The sequence below is a fragment of the Ctenopharyngodon idella genome, chromosome 19, assembly GCF_019924925.1.
Source record: "Ctenopharyngodon idella isolate HZGC_01 chromosome 19, HZGC01, whole genome shotgun sequence".
NCBI lineage: Eukaryota > Metazoa > Chordata > Actinopteri > Cypriniformes > Xenocyprididae > Ctenopharyngodon > Ctenopharyngodon idella.
In genome coordinates this window covers 31141670-31166279 of record NC_067238.1, presented here as the reverse complement: position 1 = coordinate 31166279, position 24610 = coordinate 31141670, and the positions used below count along the sequence as shown (strand labels likewise).

Below are 24610 nucleotides of genomic sequence, written 5' to 3'. Positions count from 1 at the left end.
GGAGCTGAGAATACACTGCATAGGACATGCTGGTTTCAGACTTCAACTCACTGTGGGATTCAATCAGAAAGGTGGAGTTTGTAATATCTGCACATCTTTGCATTTCAAACACTCCACTTCATCCGAACTTGCTCGGATAAACAGATAGCCCCGCCTCCAAACTCACGCAATTGGCTGAGTCACAAATGATCAGATTGTAATTCCCATTAATACTGTAAGTGGTGACAAATTTACACTCTTCAGCTCTACCAGATTAGTCGTCTGCAGTAGGAAGTTTTCAATTAGCCAAAGACAACTGAAAACTGGGTAATTGAACTTGGTATGGTGTCGTGTTCTCAGTCGTAGTAAATTCCTCTGTTTCAACCACACAAATTTTACATATTGCTAATTTGGCATCATTTTTGGGCACATTGAAGTGCGTCGACACTGCTTATCTGTTGTAGTTTATCGATGTTTTGTGCATAACATAGATGTCAAAACTCATCATTGGTGAAGTGCTAATTGAATGTCATATTTCGGTTTATGATTTCGGCCTTCCAAAACTATTTAGGCTGAAACCAAATTCTCCTGAAGAATATTTCGGTGCATCACTTGTCTAACTTTCTTATTAATTTTGGACATTTTTGTGTATATATTTGACCTCATATGGCGTATAAAAGCCTGTTGATGATTACCTTCGGGTGTAAAAATTTATATTTTTTTAGATTTTAGAGAATGTTTCTCTTTCTCTTGAGTCTTTTATTGACACATTGAAGCATTTTTTAAGGAAAGGGAAATAAAATGTAAAATGGTACTCTCTAAAAAATGTTGGGTTAAAAACAACCCAAGTTGGGTTGAAAATGGAAGAACCCAGTAATTGGGTTGTTTTAACCCATCGGTTGGGTTAAATGTTTGCCCAACATGCTGGGCAGTTTTATTTAACTCAACTATTGTTTAAAAATGACTATATGTCTGGCTTAAAATGAACCCAAAATATGTTGGAAATTAAAAATCAGACACATAATTACTAGAGGCAACAATAATAATCAAAGGTAAACATTTATTAATAAGCAATTTAATAAATGTTTATTGTTTAATTATTATTCAATAAACATATTAATAAATGTTCATTTCCAACATACTTTGGGTTCATTTTAAGCAAGAAATACAGTCATTTTTAAACAATAGTTGAGTTAAATAAAACTACCCAGCAGGTTTGGCAAACATTTAACCCAACTTGTCCATTTTCAACCCAACTTGGGTTGTTTTTAACCCAGCATTTTTAGAGTGTATGATTTCCTTTACAAAGTGTGAAACCAGCTATTAGGAATATTTTACAGTAATATGTACATGTAAGATCCATTTTGAGGGTGAAAGAAATGAATAATTTTTAAATCAAGTCCCATTGAAATCAATGGATTTGTAACATAGAGTAACTCTATATCATGTAAGAGCCTTTGTTTTATTTCTATGGAGTGACAATTGTGAGTGTTTGAGTGTGAATTGAGTGTTTCATGGATATCTAATTTTTTGACAGTCAGATATCTCATTGTAAAGCATCTTGTTGCCTACGGCCCATGGCTGAAGCTGTCTGGTTTCCTACTTAATGAGAGCTCCTTGTTTCCTTTTGGAGACCGAATGATTCGACTCTTTCACCCCTACCGTGATTCTTCTTTTCTGTCGCCCAGTCAGGGGAACGGCAGGTTGCGCTTTACCCATTTTTCCATCTCCAGTGTAATGTCATGGGGATGGTGTCGGCAGCGCTTTTGCTCCGCTCCGTGTCCTGTAAAATGGAGGTATTGAGCCGGTGTGCTGGTGCATAGCTAAAGGCCTTCATTTTCACAAGCGCAAATTACTGCCTCTCAGTACCGTTATTGACATCGATATAGGTTCTCATTCATTTTTTTCATGTTTTCATGTATTTTCCACCTAAATCGATGATTCTGTTTCTGCTTTGCAAAATGAAAAGGGGGGGAAAAAAAATAAAAAATTGGAAAATTTCATCTATAACCTGTGATTGCAATTAAATTGAAAGCATTGAGGAAATTATAGTGTAGGATGGTAGGTAGCATTAAATCTTGTTCAGTACATAATCTTAATCACTTATGCTTGTACAGTTTTGAATGGTTACATGATTCTTGCAGGTCGGGCAGATTAATTCTGACCCCTTACTGTTCTGCTTCAGTCTGAGAGGGTAGAAAGACAAATTCTCTTCCTCGCTACCGTTTCTAACTCAATCAAATGAAGTAAATGAAATCTCTTTTACTACCTGATTATTAGAGTTAAGGGAAAAAGACAGCAAGAAAAAGCCATCTCTAGGTCTATTCTCCAAAAAGCCAGTTTGACGTTGATGTTGTTTTATGTTTTTATTTATTTATTTTTCATAACAACTGATGATTCCTCAGATGGTTGCCTTTTTGAACGGTCCTCTGTGTTGTGCATCTTTAAATTTAGGATTTTTTTTTTTTTGGTGGCGTTGACAGCTCTTGAATGTCTGCTTGAACATGCACTCATCTAGTCTGATAGTATTTCCTGCTCCTCATTATCAGGCAGATGCAGCTGGAATTAACACTTTATGTCGTAAATGGCTTTAATGTGTTTTCTTAACGTCACAGAAAGTGTGACAACCTGTCAGCGTTCTAATTAAAACTTATTTGAGGAAACAGTCGTAATTACTGTAGTAATGCACTGTACGTGTGATTGACGTTAACAGATGTTTAGAGAAGTCAGGCGTGTATATATATATATATATATATATATATATATATATATATATATATGCTCTTATTTAATTATTTGAATAATTTTGTACACATATGTTTAGAGCCAACTCACTCAAATGTGTATTAATAAACTTTGTATAATAGTTTACTGATGCCTTTGATGAATTGTTTTCATAAAATTTTGTTCTCAGCAGCAAGACATATTGCAGGTTAAGGGGGCTGAATAATATATATATATATATATATATATATATATATATAGTTTTAATTAGAACTTAAATAAGAGTATTATTTTACTTTGGTACCTTAATAGTAATATTAAGCAGAAACATTTTCATTTAATCATTAAGCAAAATAAATACTTATTACAATTTAAAATAGCCATGTTCTATTTTTTAATACATTTTAAAATGTAGTTTATTCCAGTGATCAAAGCTGAATTTTCAGCATCATTACTCTTCATTAGTCTTCAGTGTCAGATGATCCTTCAGAAATCATTCTAATATGCTGATTTTGGAAGAAACATTTCATATTTTTATCAATGTTGGAAACATTTAGGCTGCTTAATATTTTTTTTGGAAACCTTGATATTTTTTTTAGGGATTCTTTAATGATAAGAAAGTTCAAAATAACAGCGTTTATTTGAAATAGATTTTTTTTTTTTTAACAATGTAAAAGTCTTTACTGTAACATACGTTTTTTATTTATATAAAATTAAATGTGCTCTACTTATGATTTGTTATTAAACATTTACTGCTAATTTTTTTGTAATTTAGATGATTTAAAAAAACATTTTAGCAAATAACTAATGTCAGCGTAGGATATAAGCATGTATGATTAAGTTCATGAAGGCATTATGTGTTAGGATAAAGAATCATGTCAACTACTCAATTTAAACCTTCACTGTTTCCAGAACTCGTGCCAGAAAACAATCAGTTCTGGGTTACAGGGTTTGACAAACATATTTATGCTGCGTGTCAGTGACCAAAGAATACGATTTGTTTTGGAAGCAGCCCATGCTTTGTTGGAAAACAGTCGAGTCTTGGGAGGGCATTGAAGTAGCTAGTTTTGTCTGGTACTGATTAATGATAACTGAATGTATCTGTGCATCTGTCGCTTATAGTAACTGGTCCTCATGATACAACTTCATGAAGTTCTTCAGATGTACGTTTATTTGTACATGTGCAAATGTTTTAACTTTATCTTAAATTTTGGGGGAAAAAATGTAAAAAAAAATAGGTTGCTTTTAAACATTTTGGCCTAGCTAAAGAAATGTGCAGTTATGTTGTTTTTCGGACTTTGCAAAGTAATGATTTTTTAAAAAAAATTCTGATGTGTAAACATTGTGTTGTCTGTAATCAGAGGTAAATGCAACGGATTGTACTCTTCCTTCACCGGTCGCTGGAATGCACCAATGTTTGATCTGCCCCTGCCTCCGTGTACCTAAGAGGAACAAATTACCGCACTGCATGCTGGGAAAGTCGGGCAGCAGCAATGATGAAAAGCACTTTTCCACTCTGTCCCTCGTTTGGTGCCTAGAGGGGCAGAGATGGCATCTAGCTGTTTTGCTCTCTTTAGACTTTTCCTGCTTTTTATCCATCCCAGTTCGGCACAGAGTCAGATTGTGAGAGGCTGTTTTCTGGGTGACAGATCTCAGATTTGATTTTTATTTATTTTTTATTTTTTTTGCTTTTCAACTGATTTGTCTTTTTCATAATATAAGAAAAATCTCGCACTTAGATTCAGTTTGCAAGATAGGGATCTTGTGGGCATTTATGATAACACCATTCACAGCTTTTGCTTAGAAAAAAATGGATAAAAAAAGCATAAAAAAATGCCACATTTAATGCTTTTAGCCGGATTTTTATACACAAGTACACACGCGTAATCTGGATCACCAAGGCTGCATTTATTTGATCAAAAATACAGTAAAAACTGTTACAATTTACAATTACAATTACAATTTAAAATACCTGTTTTCTTTTTGAATATGTAACTTATTCTGTGATCAAAGCTGAATTTTCAGCATCATTACTCCAGTCTTCAGTGTCACATGATCCTTCAGAAATCATTCTAATATGATGATTTGCTGCTCAAGAAACATTTATGATAATTATAACAGTTGTTCTTTGATAAATAGAAAGTTCAAAAGAACAATTTATTTGAAATGGAAATATTTTGTTACATCATAAATGTGTTTACTATTACTTTTGATCAAGTAAATGTGTACTTGCTGAATAAAAATATTATTATTTTTTTTTAAAATAAAATGGTAAAGTAATATTTATCCTTGGTACACATAATAGAGTTTCAACCTTGTATCTAAAGTTGCATTTTGTTTTGTCATATACAGTCAAACCAAAATTTATTCAGACACCTTGAACATTTCATTCATTTTATTCACTATAGTTTAAAAAAATGGTAATAAAATATGACAAGATCTCAGAGTTAAACTGTGTCAGAAAAAATTAATCTTAATTATGTCAGATAACAGTTAAGCACTTAAGTCGGGTCAAAGTGTCTGAATAATTTTTGGTTCCAAATTTTTATCAGTTTTACTGATAGTCCACTGTATGAAGAATTTTTGGGTATAATATGTCACAGTTTACTTTATTTTGCTATCCTCACTTACAGAAATGAACTATAGTGTCCTGAACCCACTAGTAAAAATATATCAAAAATATCAAAACTGTCTGAATAATTTTTGGTTTGATTGTATATGTGAGTCATATTTTATATTTAAGGAGTATTACACAAGCACACTATGTCCTTTTATTCAGTGGTTTTATAAACAAGAAGTTAATCGAGTGCTGCAGGGATGACGTCAAAACCCGGAAGACTAATTTGCCAGTGGATCCTTTGAGATTGGTTTGTATGATGGGGTTTTTTTCAATTCATGAGTAAAATAAAGTCTGTGGTAATCATAATGTGAATGTTTTGCACATACTCACATCACAACCGTTCTTATCTAGTTACTTATTAGAAACATACGTTTTTTAAATAAAAATAACAGCTTTAAAATCACACTTTCTATATAGGTTTACGTTCAAGTATCGTCACGTTATGTTTACCACAGACCTTATTTTACTCATAAATTGAAAAACCCCATAGGGATATCTTGAGGGAACCAGTGGCGAATTAGTCTTCCGGGTTTTAACGTCATCCCTGCACCACTCTATACTTATATGTCAGACTAAATTTGGCCATTTTTTTTTCTTAAATTCCAAGATAATTCCCGAAGCCAAAACTGTGCATATCTACTACTGTACGTTTTTCCATTCTTAGTTCTGCTGGATTAGATATTGGCACTCTTGAAACTCAGATTTGAGGACCAGAATTAACTTTGTTAAAGGTCTTCATTTATACAACATCATAAATGCCATCCTTTGAATCCGTGATACTTGATAATGAGCATGTTAGAACAGGGAAAGGGTGCTTTTTTTATTTACAGATGATGTTGAAAAAAAGATATTAATAACACGATTTGCCCCAACTTGAACTTTCAACAATAAGCACTTTTTTTGCTTTCAAAACCTCTCATTCAATGTAAATACTCCATTGCGGTGTGGTTAGCCTTAAAAGCCAAACCTATCAATGAATGGCCATTGTCCAAGCACATCTACTGATGCATATAAAATAAACATAGTTTCTTTGGGTGGGGTGTCACTTTGACAGTAGTCGATTTCCAACAGGAAGTACAAGCTTATAGAAAATCATTGGTGTTTCTGGAGGGAACGTCACATTCGTTTACCTAAAGGTTTGCAGACTGTTCATTTAGCATTGCTTTGCGGAGCAGCTCTTTGTTTCCTTTATTTGGAACAGAACAAAGAGCCATTATGCGGACGAAAATAGCTGACTAAACTGTAATTACACAACATTACAGAGATTCAGACCAAGCTCAGGGGGGCAGAGACGTCAGATAAGGAGAAAGTACACGTAATCAGGATGTGGATTTGTTTTTTGTCTCTTAGATGGCTCTCTAGAGGCCAGATAACATGGATGTAGGCAAAACGACTGTTTCCTGATCTTTTAAAAATGATAAAAATGATCTCTGAAACCATCTCTTATCCTCTTTGCAGGAGAGTTCACGGCTGCTGTCGTTGTCGGCATTGTAGCTTCACTGCCACGGACACCACGGCGCTGCTGGACCACTTCAACTCCGCCCACTGCCAAGACTCCACGGATCCGGCCTCTGCTCCCGCGAACGGCTGCTCTGCCCCTTCAACCCTCCGCATCAAAGAGGAGAGCAAAGGTGATCTGAAACTCTATAGCCTGGTGACTCGAGAGGCCAGCGGAGCCGAGCCGCTTCCCGGCTCAGAGGGCGTGAAGAGCGAGGCCCAGGACGAGAAAGAGAAGGGCTGGTTTGAAGCGCTGGGCCCTGTGGCTGGCGGTGGAGTCCGAGGAGGGGAGCAACACGTGCAAAGTCTGGTGTGGGTGCCCAAAGAACGTGCAGGAGAGATTCTTAGGGGAAGCCCAGCCCCGTTCCCCCAAGCCACACTGGGTCTGCTGAACGCTGTGACAGCGGGAGTAAAAGACCAGCAGCAGCAGAAGGGAGCGGCCATGATTAGAGACTCATCGGGACTGATCTTCAGCCTCAGCGCAGATGCTAAAGGCTACCTGCCGGGGACGCCAACGAGCGGAGCGGAGAAAGCCGGGCAGCAGTACCCAACCTCTACCGAGGGCAAAAGTGCCAAGGAAGAGTCTCAGTCACTCTTACGGGTAAGAGATGGTCTATGTCTGTCCACTCTGTTTGGACTTGTATGTATTTCCTTTCCAGTTATCGTAAGCCACATGACCGGGCTCAACAAAAAGGATTTTTTTATTTTTTTGTGCTGCCATTTTTTCTGGCTCTGCCAATATTTTCACTGGCCTCACTGCAAAAAATTATTACGTACATAAATATATTGCTAAAATGTTTTTTTTTTTTAATATTTAAATAATAATAAAAATAACGATAATTATAATAACAATAATCATTTTTATTATTATTTTAAAAACATAATTTTATTTTTATATTTTTACATTTAATATTTTATTTAAAATATAATTATATAAAAATCTAATAACGTATAATAATACAATACGTATTTTTTAACAACAATAATAATAATATGATTATTAATTTTAAAAACAGATTTTTATTTTTTATTTTATTTTATATTATTACATTTAATATTTTATTTAAAATAATTATATAAAAATCTAATAATGTTTAATAACAATATAATACATTAATTTTAATAATAATAATTATTATTATTATTATTAATTTTAAAAACAGATTTTTATTTAATATTTTATTTTTATTTATATTTATAAATATTTATATTTTTATTTTAAAATATAATTATATAAAAAACATATGTATAATAATACAATACATTTTTTAATAATAATTATATTATACATTTAAAAATATATATTTTTAGATTTTATTTTTAGATTTTTACATTTAATATATTATTTAAAATAATTAAAAAATATTATTTAAAATATCTAATAATGTATAATAATAATACAATTATTATTTTTAATTGAATATTTTATTTAAAATATGCTTTATATAAAATTTAGAAATGCATTATAATATTATCTTATTATTATTGTTATTGTTGTTGTTTGTATTATTAAATGCAAATATAGTTTTTTTTTTTGTTTTATAATTTTTATATTTTTGAATTTAATAATTTATTTAAAAAATACATATTTTAGCAACATTTTATCTACATGAGGTTGTAGGTTGCAGGTTGTGTTTTCTGTACACAAAATTGCTACAAATTCTTTAATAAGAGTATATGTACACAAACAACAAATGTGTATTGACTGCACAGCTTTGACCCGTTCTGAAACTCTCTCACTCTGGTCAACCTTGCTCTGACCTAACAACATCTGCCAGGGTTTCTGTTAGGATGGAGGAGCAGTGTCCATGACAGTGCAAACTTATCAATCGCTTCTCCGTGCCTATCATACTGAGCAGCCTGCTCGGGTGGTATCGTTGTTAAGTTAAGTTGTTTGTGTGTGTGTGATCATCCTTACTCTGGTTTTAATGAAGTCAGTATGTGCAGAGACTCTCTGCAGCTTAAAAGCCTGGCCAAATTAACTGAGCCAGTTACCCAGAGAGCTGCAGACACAATAACAGAGCCATGGAGGTCTGCAAGAGACAAACAAAACAAAAAACTGGAACATATACCTTCTCTGAGCTTCGGGTAGTGGACTATACACTCAAATCTGATAGAAAGATATAATAAGGTGTTGTAAAAAGTCTCTGGATTCACAGGTGACAAATTCCAGCTGGCATTGTGCCCTTTACCCTCAAAATTCAGATCGCACTGTACACCTCAAAGATGGAAATTATGACCGATAGGTCTTGTGAGGAAGCAGTGCTTTACCTAATCTGGTCTTGAGGCTTATTTCAGTTAAAAAGCTCATGCAAGAGATGTTGCTACCATATTTATAGCACTTACTTGCAGCACTGTATTAGCTGCGTCTCATTTTGAAGGCTGCATCTTACAGAGGTCGCATTTGAAGGCTGCATATGTCATTGAGGCGGTCTCATTTAAGAAAAATAACCATTGGATTGCAAAGTAAGAAGTAAAATACAGTATTTTACACCTCACGAGGAATAACCAAAAATTTTATCATGGTTACTTCTCTTAATAAGACATCCTTGATGACTTATGCAGCCTTCAAATGCGACCTCCGGAGAGCGCAGCCTCCAAAATGAGACGCAGCTAATAAGCCAATAAGCCAAAATTGAACTTTATTTCAGGCTTTATTTATATGCAGACTCTCTTTAATCTTCGAATACAATTTCATGCCCTCTTTTAGACTGACTATTTATTCATTTTAGACTTTTTGACCATAAACTTTAAGATTAAAGTTTAAAAAAATCACCCGTTGATTTACATGGAATGTTCAGCGTTCAGTGAAATCATCGCAATATTTGCATACTTGAATTGTGATTGGTCCTGTCATCCTTACGTATTTACTATTCACGACAAAAGCTGAGTATCATGACATTGTTACAGTGGATCGCATATGATTCATTTAAATATTCATTTGCAGCCTTGCAAGCATTAATTATTTCATTCAGAACATGCAAATCTGGTTGAAAAGTCCTGTCAGTTCCCTTCTGCATCAGTGTCAGAAGATGAAGACATGTCATGAAATGCGTGTTGGTTACAGTGAGCGTAACACAATGACCTGGACATATTAGCTGTATAACTGTAACAATGTATTTGTGTTTCCCATATGACATGGTGAATCTGACACAGTGGCTTCAGCTGTACCAAAGCATGTGTTGAGAGTCTATAAAAATCAGGACGTATAATGTCTTCAGTGTCCGTGTGATATGAGTAGCACAGTTGTTAAAGGTGAGCAGAAAAGTGTCAGACGGGGGCTGCTTAAAGATGCACAGCTAGTGAAAACAAGAGTTCTACAAAGGCTTTTTTGTGTAATGTATTCACTGTCTGACATTTCGAGCAGAATTGGGCTGCGGTTAAATGTCTTTCTGCAAACCCAAGGTCGCGCGGTGGTGTGGATTCAACAGCTCAGCGACGTATTCTGTATATTTATGTGTGCATTAAAGCTCCCCGTTTGTCTTTGATCTCCACGTCAGCTGACAGTGAGAGGAAGGAGTGTCTCCCCCACAACTTTCTGACATCATTTCCGCTGGCTAGCCTCCTTGTTTGCCTGCGTTTTAACAAGAGGCCCCTGCTGGGAATCGTTCCTTCCTGTGCATCTCCCGTCCAAAAGGCATCACTGTCTGATGTAACGCGTTGGCCCAAAAAAAGAAAAGAAAAGGAAGGGGAACGGGAATGGGTTTGCTAGTTGTACGTCCTCCCTGGATGGTTCTGGAAAAGGGTTGGCAGGAGAGAGGGCCGGGCGTGGTACGCTCGGTGGTTAAGTCATTAGGCTAGGCGTGTCAGAGAGTGTGTGAAAGCTTCGGGGTGGAGGTGGAGGCCTCGCTCTAGCCCTCAGGAAATGTTGAATCAGAACATTTTTTGGGACTGCTAGGGCTTAATGGGACTCAGAAGGGATCTGAAGTCCGTCACAATATTTTTTGAGTTACCATGACTTGGCGTGTGAGTCATCTATCGTATTATGAAACCCGGCTCAGCCAGGGAGGGGTTCCTCAGCAAAGAACCTGAAGAACCCAGAGCTCACACAGACCTGTTTCAGGGCTCTGAGACGGAGAGGTTTGGCTTGGGAGGTGCTTTTAGAAACCTGAGAACTTCTTGTTTCTTTCATGGTATTCTTGGTTTTTGTTGCATATTTGATAAAGGATGCCTATTTAGTGACGTAAACATTGATCTACTGTCTCTTTGTGGGAGAAAAATTGAGAGAGAAAAAAAAAAAGATATCTAAACTTGTAACAGTGAAACATTAATGATTCATCTTTTTTTTTTTTTTTTTGGTCTGTTTTGTTGTTGTTGTTTATTCCCACCTCCACATATTAGATAATGTGTTCGAATTATATACACCACTGTATAGTTTACAAAATACTCATTTCTTTGTTTCTAGCCTTTGGCTAAATTTTATTAGACGTTTGCATTAATTAAGGGGGGGAAAAAAGACCTGCATCGCCTACAATTTCATCTTCTTCCTTCCTCCCACTTAGTGACTAAGTTACCACAACTTTGTAAAAGTAGATTGAGTGGGATAAACTTTCTTTTCTCAACAGATTTGAGTTTATTTTATGCGATACGTGTACTTTTGACTTGGCTTTAAAATGCCCAACAAAATGAGCATTTAAAAAAGAAAAAGAATTTTTGGTAACACTTTACAATAAGGTTCATTAGTTAACATTAGTTAACTACATTAGTTAACATGAACTAATAATGAACTGCAATTTTACAGCATTTATTAATCTGGGTTAATGTTAATTTCAACATTTACTAATACATTATTAAAATCTTGTTAACATTAGTTAATGCACTGTAAACTAACATGAACAAACAATGAACAACTGCATTTTCATTAACTAACATTAACAAAGATTAGTAAATACAGTAACAAATGTATTGCTCATGGTTCATGTTAGTTAATACATTAACTAATGTTTAACTAATGAACCTTATTGTAAAGTGTTACTGAATTTTTTATATATGTGCGTTTTTATTTTATTTTTTAAAGATCAAAAGTGACTCTCCTGATTTGATCTACATTGGGCAAACCTTCACCTTCAGATTATTTGACACTCATGTTTGAGCGTAATTTTCCGTCAATGATGAATCATTGAGCAATAATGTAGATGGTCTGGATGCCAGCTTTTGTTTTGGAGAAGAACTTGGTATCATGTATCATTTTTGTCCTTTATGAGCCATAGAAACCATTGTATGTTCAGTTCTGTATATATCTTTATATTAATACTATATGTAATCTATATGAGTTTTTTATTATATTTTTATTAATATTTCTAAATTAGCTTTTGAATTATTTTATATTTTTAGTTTTCATGTTCATTTTAGTTTAAAGTGTGTAATGTTGCTGTTTGAGCATAAACAACATCTGCAAAGTTACGACGCTCAAAGTTCAATGTAAAGGGAGATATTTTCTTTTACAGAAATCGCTTTTTAAGGACTACAACAAACGGCTGGTAGGAACTACAACGAGCTTCTTCCTGGGTTAATGACATCACTAACCCTAAAATTTACATAAACCCCGCCCCCGAGAACACACAACAAAGGGGGTGAGGCCATGTTGGGCTGCTTTAGAGAAGAGGAAGAGTTGTTGTAGTAGAGTGTTGTTCATTTTACGCCACAAACAAGGGTCAATTTAATGCTGGATTTGCACAAAAGATTAACATGACGGCACATGCTAGTCGATGAGTTGAATCAACTCCACAGCAACTACATAAATTTATCCACTAACCATTCAGAAACATCCAGTTGCATTCTAAAACTTCATCCTGAGTCTCTCCATCAGTGTTGACTCCGGTTTGAACAATGTAAGGCTGAACACCGTTACTGACAATCCTCATTTTGGCTGCGTGAGATTCTCCAGCTTTGTTGTTGTTGAGCAACCGAAGCGTGAGCTGTTAAAGCTCCGCCCTCTTCTGGAAAGGGGGCCGGGAGCAGCAGCTCATTTGCATTTAAAGGGACACACAAAAACGTCGTGTTTTTGCTCACACCCAAATAGGGGCAAATTTGACAAGCTATAATAAATGATCTGTGGGGTATTTTGAGCTGAAACTTCACAGACACATTCTGGGGACACATGATACTCATATTACATCTTGTAAAAGGGGCGTTATAGGTCCCCTTTCATTTTTAGTAATTTCGTTTTGTGCTTTTGTTATTTTATTATATATATACATCTATACGTTCATGTTAAGACGGTTCACTGTATTTTAAGCAGTCTTTAGTAGCCTCTTTTTTTTCTGAAGTCTAACATTGTTATAAAACAACATGCCTCCCTAGTCGAAGTGGCCGGTTTGCCCATAAACAGTCAGTGACTCTAAATCCCATCTTCCTCTAGTCTTGCCGCACACCCATAGAGAGCCGTTCTCCCCCTGTGGCAGCGTTCGGCCTGCTGGCCCGTTACCGGCGTCGCCTCATGCCAGAGCTCATTACTCCTGGTCCAGTGTTCTCCTGCATGCTACCCAGAATCTGCCTGCTGGCGCCTTCTCTAGCATGTCCAGCGATCAGCAATTAACCCCTCCGGTGCATTGTGGCTGCACCCTGCCACACAATCATTGTTTAGGGTTGTGTTCAAAAGTGACTGTTTTTTGCAGTTGACCTCCTGCCAGTTGCGGGTCACGTTAATTGCCCCAGATTGATATTCCCGCTGTGCTTGGTTCTGGCATCGGTCAACCCCTGGAGCAAACGGATATGTTTTTTCATCTGTGAAGACTAATCATGTGGTTATCCTTTTATGTTGCCTCTTAGTGAACTTCAATATCTCTAAAGATAGTCCTATTGTTATTACCTAATTAAGCCTCCAGCCACAACCCTGCTGATCATACTGAACTTTGCTCCCAGTGGGCTTTTTTACTACTTTCCAAACTTAACCCTCTGTCTTTGTAACACTGAAAATGCTAGTTTTGCATGAGGATCTCTAGAATAGTTATTGATGTGATTTGCGTTAGGCTAACCTTTCTTACCCTTTTTTTTTTTTTTTATTTGATTATTTTGACTTTTTTTTAACCGCCAGGAGTCAGCAGATGTGAGGATTACTTGTTGGGAAAATATTGAAATTTTGCTAAAATAATTATACACCAAGGAGTGAATAGCATACTACAGAGATGGAGTGTGGAGTGTGTGTTTACAAAGAATTATATCAGAATTTAGCTGAACTCTGCACTATTGGTACTAAATAAAATTGTACAAATAATTACTTTTTCCAAACAGGCTTTTCCTCCAGTTGCCATTTGCCAGACAAACAAGTAGTTTTACATTTGATTGGGATCAAATGGGATCGACTGGTAGATGTTAGAAGCAACTTTATCCATTGATGGCCATTCAAAAGTAGCTGCTTATACTTATTTCATTATATTATATATATTTTATAGTAGATTTTTTACCAAAGATTATTTTATTTTATTTTATTTCATTTTAGGACTCTTAAAAGCATTATATTATATTATATTATATATTATATTATATTATTTTTAAAAAATTAAAATTAGTCTTAAAACTCTGGCACAAGGTCAGTGACGTTCTGTTTGCTTCAGGCATGTGAAGCCAAACTTCTGGCTCTCAGCTCCGTTTTTTTTTTTTTTCTTTATCCGTTTCCTTTTGTTTCTCTTCATGTGTGGTCACCTTCCCTGGAACTTTTTCCATCGCAGATTTCTATTTAGATGCGAGTGTGGCCACGTTTGATCCCTATCTGACACCAAGCCTAGCTGTGGATTCCAGCGTCCAGCACCGCCTGGCCCACATCAAAGAGACAGGAGCCCCTTTTTGTTCCTTAACGAATACAATCTGCCATTTAATTTGTGCGCCGTGTCGGATTAACCGGCCTTTGAGGAAGGTGACATTCGCTGTTTTCTCCCTTCCTTTTTCACATGCCCACCTCCTCTTCGCCCACCTCCTCGGATTGTAGTTCAGCTAAGTTCAGGCAAGCATTTAGTTGACGTTAAATATGCTGTGCGGATAGACAGCGGGAGAGGGAACACGGTGGAGAGCGGGATGAAAGGAGAAGGAGTCTGTGTAGCTGCTGATTGGCTTCACTTTGCAGCATAATGAAGAGACGGCTTACCTATTAGTCTGCCGAATCCGAGTATCAGGTGCCAGGCTTCAGGATTTAGGAGACTACAGTGGTACAGAAACGCACCCGAAGACCCTCATCTGGGTTGCGGTGCAACAGCAAGCTCGTATGCAGGAGTGATGGATCGGGGGATGAGCCAGAGTCCTCTAACAAACACACAAGACAGCCGCACTTGGCAGCTTGCAAATGTGTGATTACCTTGCGGAATGCGGCAGGCAGGTGATGTTGCACAATGACGAGATCCGCAACAGCTGCTGTTTTACCCAAGGGACAGGCGTCCTCTTCTCTAACCAGGGTTTACCAAACCTGTTCTGTGAGGCTGATGTTTGAGGAGCTATCATGTGGGATGATACACTTATCTCCTGAATAGATATTACACTCTAAAAAATGCTGGGTTAAAAACGAACCAAGTTGAGTTGAAAATGGACAAACCCAGCGGCTGGGTTGTTTTGACCCAGCCGTGCCGTTGGGTTAAATATTTGCCCAACCTGCTGGGTAGTTTTATTTAACTCAACTATTGTTTAAAAATTACTGTATTGCTTGCTTAAAATGACCCCAAAGTATGTTGGAAATTAACATATTAATAATGTTTATTAATAAATGAACATTTATTAATACATTTAATGAAAAATACACTCTAAAAATGCTGGGTTAAAAACAACCCAAGTTGGGTTGAAAATGGACAAACCCAGCGATTGGGTTGTTTTAACCCAGTGGATGGGTTAAATGTTTGCCCAACGTGCTGGGTGGTTTTATTTAACTCAACTATTGTTTAAAAATGACTATATGTCTGGATTAAAATGAACCCAAAATAGGTTGAAAATTAAAAATCAGACACATAATTACTAGAGGCAACAATAATAATCAAAAGGTGAACATTTATTAATAAGCAATTTAATAAATGTTTATTGTTTAATTATTATTCATTAAACATATTAATAAAATAATAAATGTTAATTTCCAACATACTTTGGGTAAATTTTAAGCAAGCAATACAGTTAATTAAATAAAACTACCCAGCAGGTTGGGCAAACATTTAACCCATCCACTGTGTTAAAACAACCCAATCGTTGAGTTTGTCCATTTTCAACCCAACTTGGGTTGTTTTTAACCCAGCATTGTTTTAGTGTATCATGAAAATTGGGTGCCAAATTGATATGTATTGCGATTCTACAAGTATCACGCTTCGATATTGCAATGTATTGTGCTTTTTGTTTGCTTTTTCAACATTAGACCATGGTAAAAAAATTAATCATACACTTATATGGACTGTATATGATATTTACAAAAACAATCCATCATATCTTTTATTCCAGCAGCATCAATCAGTACCATACTGCAAAATGCTAATTTCAAATCCTTGGACTCATAATAAGTGGTAGTAAAATGTACAATCGAATTTGTTTTGGGCGTTATGACCGAAATCTGTATCACTGTATTTTTTAAGTATTTTGTATTGAGATATGAATGAATGGCTGTGTTCTGGTATATCCATGACGTGGAGTGGCAGGTATCGGAGGGGTTGGTTAATCTGGTGGCACAGGTGAGGAAGGTGAGGTGCTTTGCATCGTTCTGCAGACAGATGGTTTCCCTCCCTCCCTCGTCTTTCACCGCCATTTCTGCAACGTAAGGCTTCTTTCCGGGTATCGTGCTGACGCGGCAACCCCTTCGTGCAGATCCCGGAGCGTAATGTAGAGAAGCATCACCCAATCCGCCCATCTGAGCCCCTCGCCAGGCGTGCAGTCTCCAGCCCCCCGAGTTTTTCAACCTCTCCAGGTTAGAATGACCGAGCAACCGGAGTCTGTTCTCCTGCTGATCCCCAAAATACCAATTCATTTCTCTCAGTCAGATTCCTCTGCACCTGCACAAAACCACTGGAACTAACAATTCATTTCTCCCAGCATGTCGTGTCCATATGCCTCTGAATGCACGATTACCCTCTGAGTATCAAAGAGGGATTGTAGCTTAGGAACAGTAAGCCTTGATTGCAACAAGCATGTTCTTCATTAGGGATCTATTAGAATCTGTTTTGCATATTTATGTTGCATATGGATCTGGATTAAAGGCTTGTTTGCATACTGTACACAGGAGAGCGTTCTTGTTTTTTAAGATGGTAAAAGAACATGCTAAAAGTAGAAGAACAATTGTTTTTACATTGAGCAGGAGTAAATTTTAATATCAGATTTAATAGAAGGAATAAGTGTGTTAGCTGGAGCGATTGTAACATTGGTTGAAAAAAAAAAAAAAAAAAAAAAACAATAAAAGTACTCTATTGTATCATTGGTTTAATGCCTAATTTTGCTGACTAGTATTCACCCTTTATTTTAGCAATTGGGAATAATATGCATTTTAACACACAAACCTTATTGCCTACATTATAATTATTTGAATGATTTTTTACGCCGAAAAGAGACTGTCTAGTAAGTGAGTCATTGAATCATTCGCTCAACCATTTGTTCGACAACACTGATTCATTTAGGAATAAAAATAGGGACTGTAATTTTGAGTGAGTCATTGAATCATTCATTCATCTGATTCGTTCATAAAAACTGATTCCTTCATTAGCATCACTGCTGTGAGTTGCTTGCAATGGTTAATTCTGCTGTGGCTTTGTTTGGAACAATATTGGTTTCAAAGCAATTGGCAACATTGAGTAAAATATACTGAATTTTGACTTTTGTGTGTGGTTGAACAGTTGTATAAAAGTAATATCATACTTCAGTTGTGATTTTACTCTGAATATCAGCACATATTTTGAAAACCAGCACTTTTTATATGAAAATGCTTGAATGTAATTAATTAATGCATTAATAATAAATCGTTATCAGTAATAGCCTCTGGTCCTCCCTGTGGTTCCTCTATTTCATTGAAATAGAGGAGCTAACATTGCTTTTTTACTGTATTGCTTATTCCTGGCAAACACCTGTATCTTTTCCAGCTTTGCCTAGCTCTCTAGTGAAGAGAAATCTCTTTGCATTTTGTTTCCAATTTGTGTATTTATTATGTGACAAATACATCCTAAGTTCTTTAAGCATAGCACTCAATTTACTGCCAAAGGTTCTCAGGCCTCGAAGTGCGAGTAAATGCAAGCACAGCGTAAATGAGTCATTGCGAGGAGAAAGGCTTGTGATAAACACTACGTCTACTTTGGGCAGGCCTGAAATGAAATTCATTAGGTCTGCCATCGTTTACATTTCCGCTCGCTGCCTCAAATTATATTTAGTGACAGCTGCTTTGATAAGCCGCACTGTATGTTTCTGGGACTCCAATGTATTGAATTTCCATCAGGATTTCTTCCTTAATGTGTTTCATTTTCTTCTCTATAGCCTTCTCTTTTTCTCTTCCTCCATCCTCTTTGTAATGGTGTGAAGCCAGTCCTGAGGAGGAATATTACATAGATGTAGTTCCACCTCACCGGTCCAGATGAATGGGATGGGTGGGGCCGATTCCTGACGAGAAGAAAAAATAGGCAAATGATAAATTATCTTTACTGCTGATCATCATTATCATAAGTCTGTAATTACTGATGACATTTTACAAATGACCAGGCCCTCTAATCTTTCTCTTCAGCCGTGCCCTCCCCGCATGACCTCTCATGATCCTTCGCCTGAATTTTACAGCAGAACATCTTTTCTCTTTTCCTTTTTTATTTTTTACTCTCTGTCTGTTTAGAGTACTTACCACAGGATACAGGGAGAATCTCCAGACCAACCTGGCAAACAGGACACTTTCCATGAAGGTACAAAATAGGGCCTTTTTCTTTTTCAACAAATGGTCAGTGAAATGAGGTTCTTAACCTTTACAAAATGCTGATCGTGCACCCCAGGAGGTCAAACTAAACATTAAATTATACATATCATGAAAATCTGACTTTTTCCATCTTTAAGTGCCATAATCGGGTCCCCAGTGCATCTACCAACCCAGAAAACGTGCTAAAAAATGTGCTAAAAAACGTTGAGAAATCAAAGTGTGCCTTATTCTTGCAACAGATTCCTGTAACACTGCTGGTTTTTATGCCACAAAATTGTGGGTTACCAACTAGAGAGGGCATGGAAGCTTGCAATTTACCTCAAAAGATTAGAAGCACAGCACAGTGTTGTTTATCTTTGTGTGTCTATATCTTGCCAATAAAATACATTGTTGTAGATCATTTTCAAGATGGTATTATCCACAACATGAGCTGGTTTCCAATAGCACACAGTCCTTCCATCTAATTTAACTGGGCTATGGTTTCTATGCCCAGTTGTTCCTTGCAGAATGGAAGCTTGGCAGGATTATAGGAAGGTTGCCCTTTCAGGAAGTCGGCCTCGCTGGCAGAAAGATGACCAAGGTTATTTTCCTTTAGTGATAATAAGTAATGGCTTATATAGATCAGTGAGCTCTAATCACAGATTCCTCTACGCATCTCATTACTTTAACATTCTTTTAGCTGTATCAGCGGCACCGGCTTTTAGGCGATAATTTCCTCATCGGTCAGTGCTGAGTGGATCAGAGTTCTGGGCGAGATGCAACGGAATGACAATCCGCTGGCCAGAAAAGGAGGCAGAGAACAGGCTGTACCTAAAGACTTCAGCAGAATAAGAGTACTTAAGAGACTGTTTTTTTACTAAAATGGAGCTGATTCTCTTTGTGCTTTTTTTTCTCAGAGAAGCTAATTAGAGTGTCAAACTTTTTCTTTTTCTTTTTCTTTTAAGGAAGATCCCTCATTATCCTCTCTCGATATTTCGGTGCTTTTTAGCGAACACTTCACAATGCACTTGCAAAATTTTGCACTGATTGTCCCCAGGCTTTCTGGTCATGTAGAGGAAGGCGAGTACTGCTGTGAAGTTTGATTTGAGGATAATACACTCTTCCTAGGGATGTGTGATTAATCGTAATTGATTTTCGATTTTGATTTTGGCTTCCAACGATTATGAAAACAAGATAATTGTGGTAAAATTATTATTGTGCCGCTGCCACATTCCGTCAAATGCACCTTTCCTTCACAGCGGTGTGCTTTCGTTCCTTCCTAAAAGCCTAAATTTAACATCCAAATCAGCCAAATAAGTGAGTGTTGTAAAATGCAGTCTACTGTTGCTAAACGGCAGGACTTGTTTGGTATTAAACAGTGTTATTAACAGTGCATTAAGCCATAAAAGAGACACTGTTCTGAGGGCGGCTTTCTGTGTGCGTGCTCCGAGTTGTCGCAAAACGCACATAAGAAAATGGGCTTCGGATATACACCTAAATGCCTACACACAAAATTCACGTATTCACGGAAACACAGTGGGTTACACAGTTGAGAAAGTAAACGTGTGTGTATAGTGAACAGTATATTGGATCTGTGCATTAGCCCTTAAAGTGACAGCAGCCTAATAAACCTGCTGCTGTCTGTCATTAATGCTAATCAAACAACAAATGACAAAGGAAAATTTTTGTGTGTCCCTTTAAATGCAAATGAGCTGCTGCTCCCTGGCCGCTTTCCAGAAGAGGGCAGAGCTTTAACAGCTTGTGCTTCGGTTGCTCAACAACAACAAAACTGGAGAATCTCACGAAGCCAAAATGACGATTGTCAGTAGCTGTGTTCAGAGTCGGACACTGATGAAGAGACTCGGGAAGAAGTTACAACTTTTAGAATGCATCTGGATAGTGGATACATTTATGTAGTTGCTGTGGAGTTGATTCAACTCATCGACTAGCATGTGCCGTCATGTTAATCTTTTGTGCAAATCCAGCGTGGGATTGACCCTCGTTTGTGAAGCAGTCCGGTGTAAAATGACAGCATGGCAACAACACTCTACTACAACAACTCTTCCTCTTCTCTCAACATGGCCTCCCCCTCTTTGTTGTGTGTTCTCGGGGGCGGGGTTTATGTAAATTGTGGGGTTTGTGATGTCACAAACCCAGGAAGAAGCTCGTTGTAGTCACTGCCAGCCATTTGTTGTAGTCCTTAAAAAGTGATTTCTGTTAAAGAAAGTATCTCCATTTGCATTGAACTTTGAGCGTCATAACTTTGCAGATGTTGTTTATGCTGAAATCATAATGAAGGACCCCTTTAAAATTACTTATATTGTGAAATAAGACTTTGATCATATCACCCACCAATAATCGTGATTTCAGTATTAACCAAAAATGATTGTGATTTTTGCCCCAACTCTTCCTCACCTCCACTGTGGAAATGTCACATGACCTGCAGCCCTGCACGCATCAGTCTTCAACAGCACTTCCACTGCTTGGGCTCCATTCGTTTTGGGTTTATGGGTTGAATCATCTGCTTACACAGAAAATATCGAGACTTTTGTTCTTTAATTGCTGTTCTCAGCAAGTTTTTGTTTATTTCAGTGTTTGTTTGTCATCGAACGTGAGTGTGTGTTTATGTTTCCCGTCCATTTGTGTTCTAGAACCGTGCTAATGCTGCTCAGACAGGAAATGGAAAAACTTCCTCCGCATCTCGCAGACGAATTCTGTAACAGAGTGCCACATTTTATAAGCAAGGACGGGAGGGAAGAAAAAAAAAAAGGGAGGCAGTGTGACTACCTGCTGCAGTCTACGGTCTGCGAGCCGTGCATGACCTCACCGTCTGAGGGGGCGGAATACACTGAGCCGTTTCAACAGTCTTCCAGGACGCCCCTGTTTATTTTTGTCTATGGAATGATGGGAAATTTGACTGCTGCAGAAACAAACTGACACCCTTGTGCAGCCAGCCGGCCCGTGTGCGTTTGTGTATTCGTCCTGTTTCTGGGGTTTGGCCGCCCTGGGCAGGAGGAGGTAGAATGGAAAGGATGGCGAGGCTGTGAGCAAAGTTTGCTGTTCCGTGGCCCATAATGGTCAGATTGTGTTTAAAGTTGAAGCAAGACATAATCGGCGGTAATTCACTCATGTGTCTGTCTGCAATGATTACATCCTTCTCCACCATCCTAAATCAAGTCCTTTCAGTTACGGCCAGCTGCTCTCATAACATGTTTGCTCAGCGTTGGTTCCGTACGCCATGTGAATTTCCATGCCATTTTTAGTGAGCGATTAATTTATCGACTTTGAGTCTGAATGGCACTTATGTCAAGTACACCGCACCTTCTGTTATGTTTGGTCACACGCCTCGCTTAGCTTATATTTGGTAACATTTACGCCATGAAGAAAGGGCTTTTTGTACTGCATTGTTATCAAAACCTGATGTTATGTGAAACTATCTTTCTAATGAAAGCCTGGTTCTCTTTATATTGCTAGATGTGGTAGCAGGTTGGACTGTGTTCACTGTTTTGTGCGCCCACCCTTCAAACGTTCCAGCCACAGCTGCACTGAATCACCTTGTTAAATAGTGCCGGAAACCTGCCTCCTTACCACCCACGTCTGCTTTCATTCACCAAAACCTTTATAATGATAATAAATGTCAGTGATAATAAAACTTTGCCAGCCATACCCCCCGAACCCCACCTCCCCGCGACGTTATTTACATTTGAACCCAAGCGAAATTTAAAATGAGAGGGTTCGGAGATGCCATGCAAAACACGAGCACGCCCAATATGTCGTTGACGAGCGTAATTTGTTCACTGACAGGATGGCGGTTAGGGTTATTTTTATGCTTTATTTGTGTAATGCGCTGTTTTTTAATATGAATCATTCATTACATTCAGCAGCCCCATGATGGATATGTTTTTTTTTGTATAAAATGTAGATATATATCTTGTTGAATTTATGTGTAAAAGGTTGAGATGGGGTGTGGTGGATGAAATAATCAAATGTAAAAATCCCTCTCTGTTCAGACATCTGGTTTTGGGGTGGGGTGGTCGTGATCTGCGTCTAATCTGTCCTCATTCCACTTGATTCCCATGGTGGAAACCCCTCGTTCACCCACTCTTCGTCATGTTTCATCCTTCCACCTTGAATAATGCAGCGGTAACTGGTGTTTCTGCGCAAAAAAACTTAAATGACAATTAGAAATTTAAGCTTAAATTGAAATGTAAAACTAAAACTGAAATGAAAGTTACGCCTATGACATGCAAGAAAAAAAGTAAATAGTGTGCACGATATACTATTTTGTTCCCTCAATTTGCTAATTTGTGCGCACAGTTTATAAATCGAGGGAACAAATTAGTAAATTGTGCACACAAATTAGCAAAGCGAGGGAACGAAAGTAAAACGTTTGCGTAATTTAGTAAATCGAGGGAACAAATTAATAAATTGTGCGCATGAATTAGTAAATCGAGGGAACTAAAGTAAAATGTTTGCAAAATTTAGCAAATGGAGGGAACGAAATAGTAAAACGTTCGCACAATTTAGAAAATCAAGGAAACGAAATAGTAAATTGTGCGCACGATTTAGTAAATTGAGGGAATGAATTAGTAAATTATGTGCATGAATTAGCAAATTGAGGGAACGAAAGTAAAACGTTTGCACAATTTAGCAAATTCAAGGAACGAATTAGTAAATCGTTTGCACGAATTGGCAAATTGAGGGAACGAGATAGTAAAACTTTTGCACAATTTAGAAAATCAAGGAAACAAAATAGTATATTGTGTGCATGATTTAGTAAATTGAGGGAGTGAATTAGCAAATCAAGGGAACGAAATAGTATATATCGTGCACACTATTTACTTTTTTCTTGCATGTCATGTGCGGCACTCCATAATTTTCATTTCAGTTTAGTTTTAAATTTCAATTTAAACTTAAATTTCTGATTGTCATTTACGTTTACATTTTTCAACTAATTTTTATATTTTGTTTCAGCTTTATTTCAAAGAACGAAAACATAATAATTTGTTTTCGTTAAAAATAACAGCACTGCAAACCACATGACCTTCTGCTTTAATATGGCTGATAGAGTCTGAAGACGTAATAAAAACCTTTCCTCCTACATCATGTATTGCATTTAAACCTTAAACTTACTTTAAAATAAGAGCAGATCTAAATTTGGACTGTCAATACGTCACTAAAGATCATATCTGCATTTAATGAGGAAGCAATTGTATATGCGGCGTCATTCAAAAAACCTGGTTCGCGCATTGAACGGTGCCAGAAACAGCCCTAATAATGCAGATGGGGCCTGAAACCAGAATCTGAGCTGAGCTATTTATGACCTACAGAAGAAGATGAGAGAGATGAAAAAACGGTACTGCATAATTTGAATGTTTATATGAATTATGCTTTTGATTTACTGACCAGAGCTTGCTTGTTTGAACACAGAGGTCCAATTCCAGAGCCAGGCCGACTGCAATGAGACATCTGTTTTAACTATGCACGACAAAAGTCATTGACCTGACAGTGGATTTACCAGACTTTTTTCTCCGTCATTCTCTCCCTCCTCCTCTTTCATGTCCTTCGCTCCTGTCTAGGGTGTGAGACGACAGCCATAGCATTGAGGGAAACCGCCATTGCGTGTAGATGAGTCGTTGCGCTCTGTACCCGACTGCAAATGAACATCTGGCCGGCATATTGGTTCCATGTGTGAAAATGAGATCCGTCCGAATAATGACCAGTCTCAATCAGGATTCAGGGCTGGGGGATGAATGCGTGCTGATCCTGATTTGCTCGACAGTTCAAATTGGCAGCACCTTACGTAATTAAGGAGCAATTGGCCAAGATTAGGCGGGCTTCGGACCCTGACCGATCATTAATTTAGAGCCCCGTCTCAGGGTCTGGCCCCCTGCTTTTTACTACCCCGCCGACCTCCTCTGGAGTTTGCCAAAGCACTATCAGCTGGTAGCTATTTGTCAGAAACCCCC

The 24610-nt window shown here is 37.3% G+C and overlaps 1 protein-coding gene across 5 annotated transcripts in view; it reads left to right on the top strand.

Annotated features, from left to right (window-relative positions):
• The window catches only part of trps1 (trichorhinophalangeal syndrome I), a 128908-nt gene that overhangs the window by 46143 nt on the left and 58155 nt on the right, over positions 1-24610 (top strand). For all 5 annotated transcript variants that reach the window (XM_051872590.1, XM_051872593.1, XM_051872591.1 and 2 more), the window contains one exon: positions 6782-7421. In XM_051872590.1, the coding sequence (XP_051728550.1) occupies positions 6782-7421 (640 nt within the window). The remainder of the gene's footprint in view (positions 1-6781; positions 7422-24610) is intronic.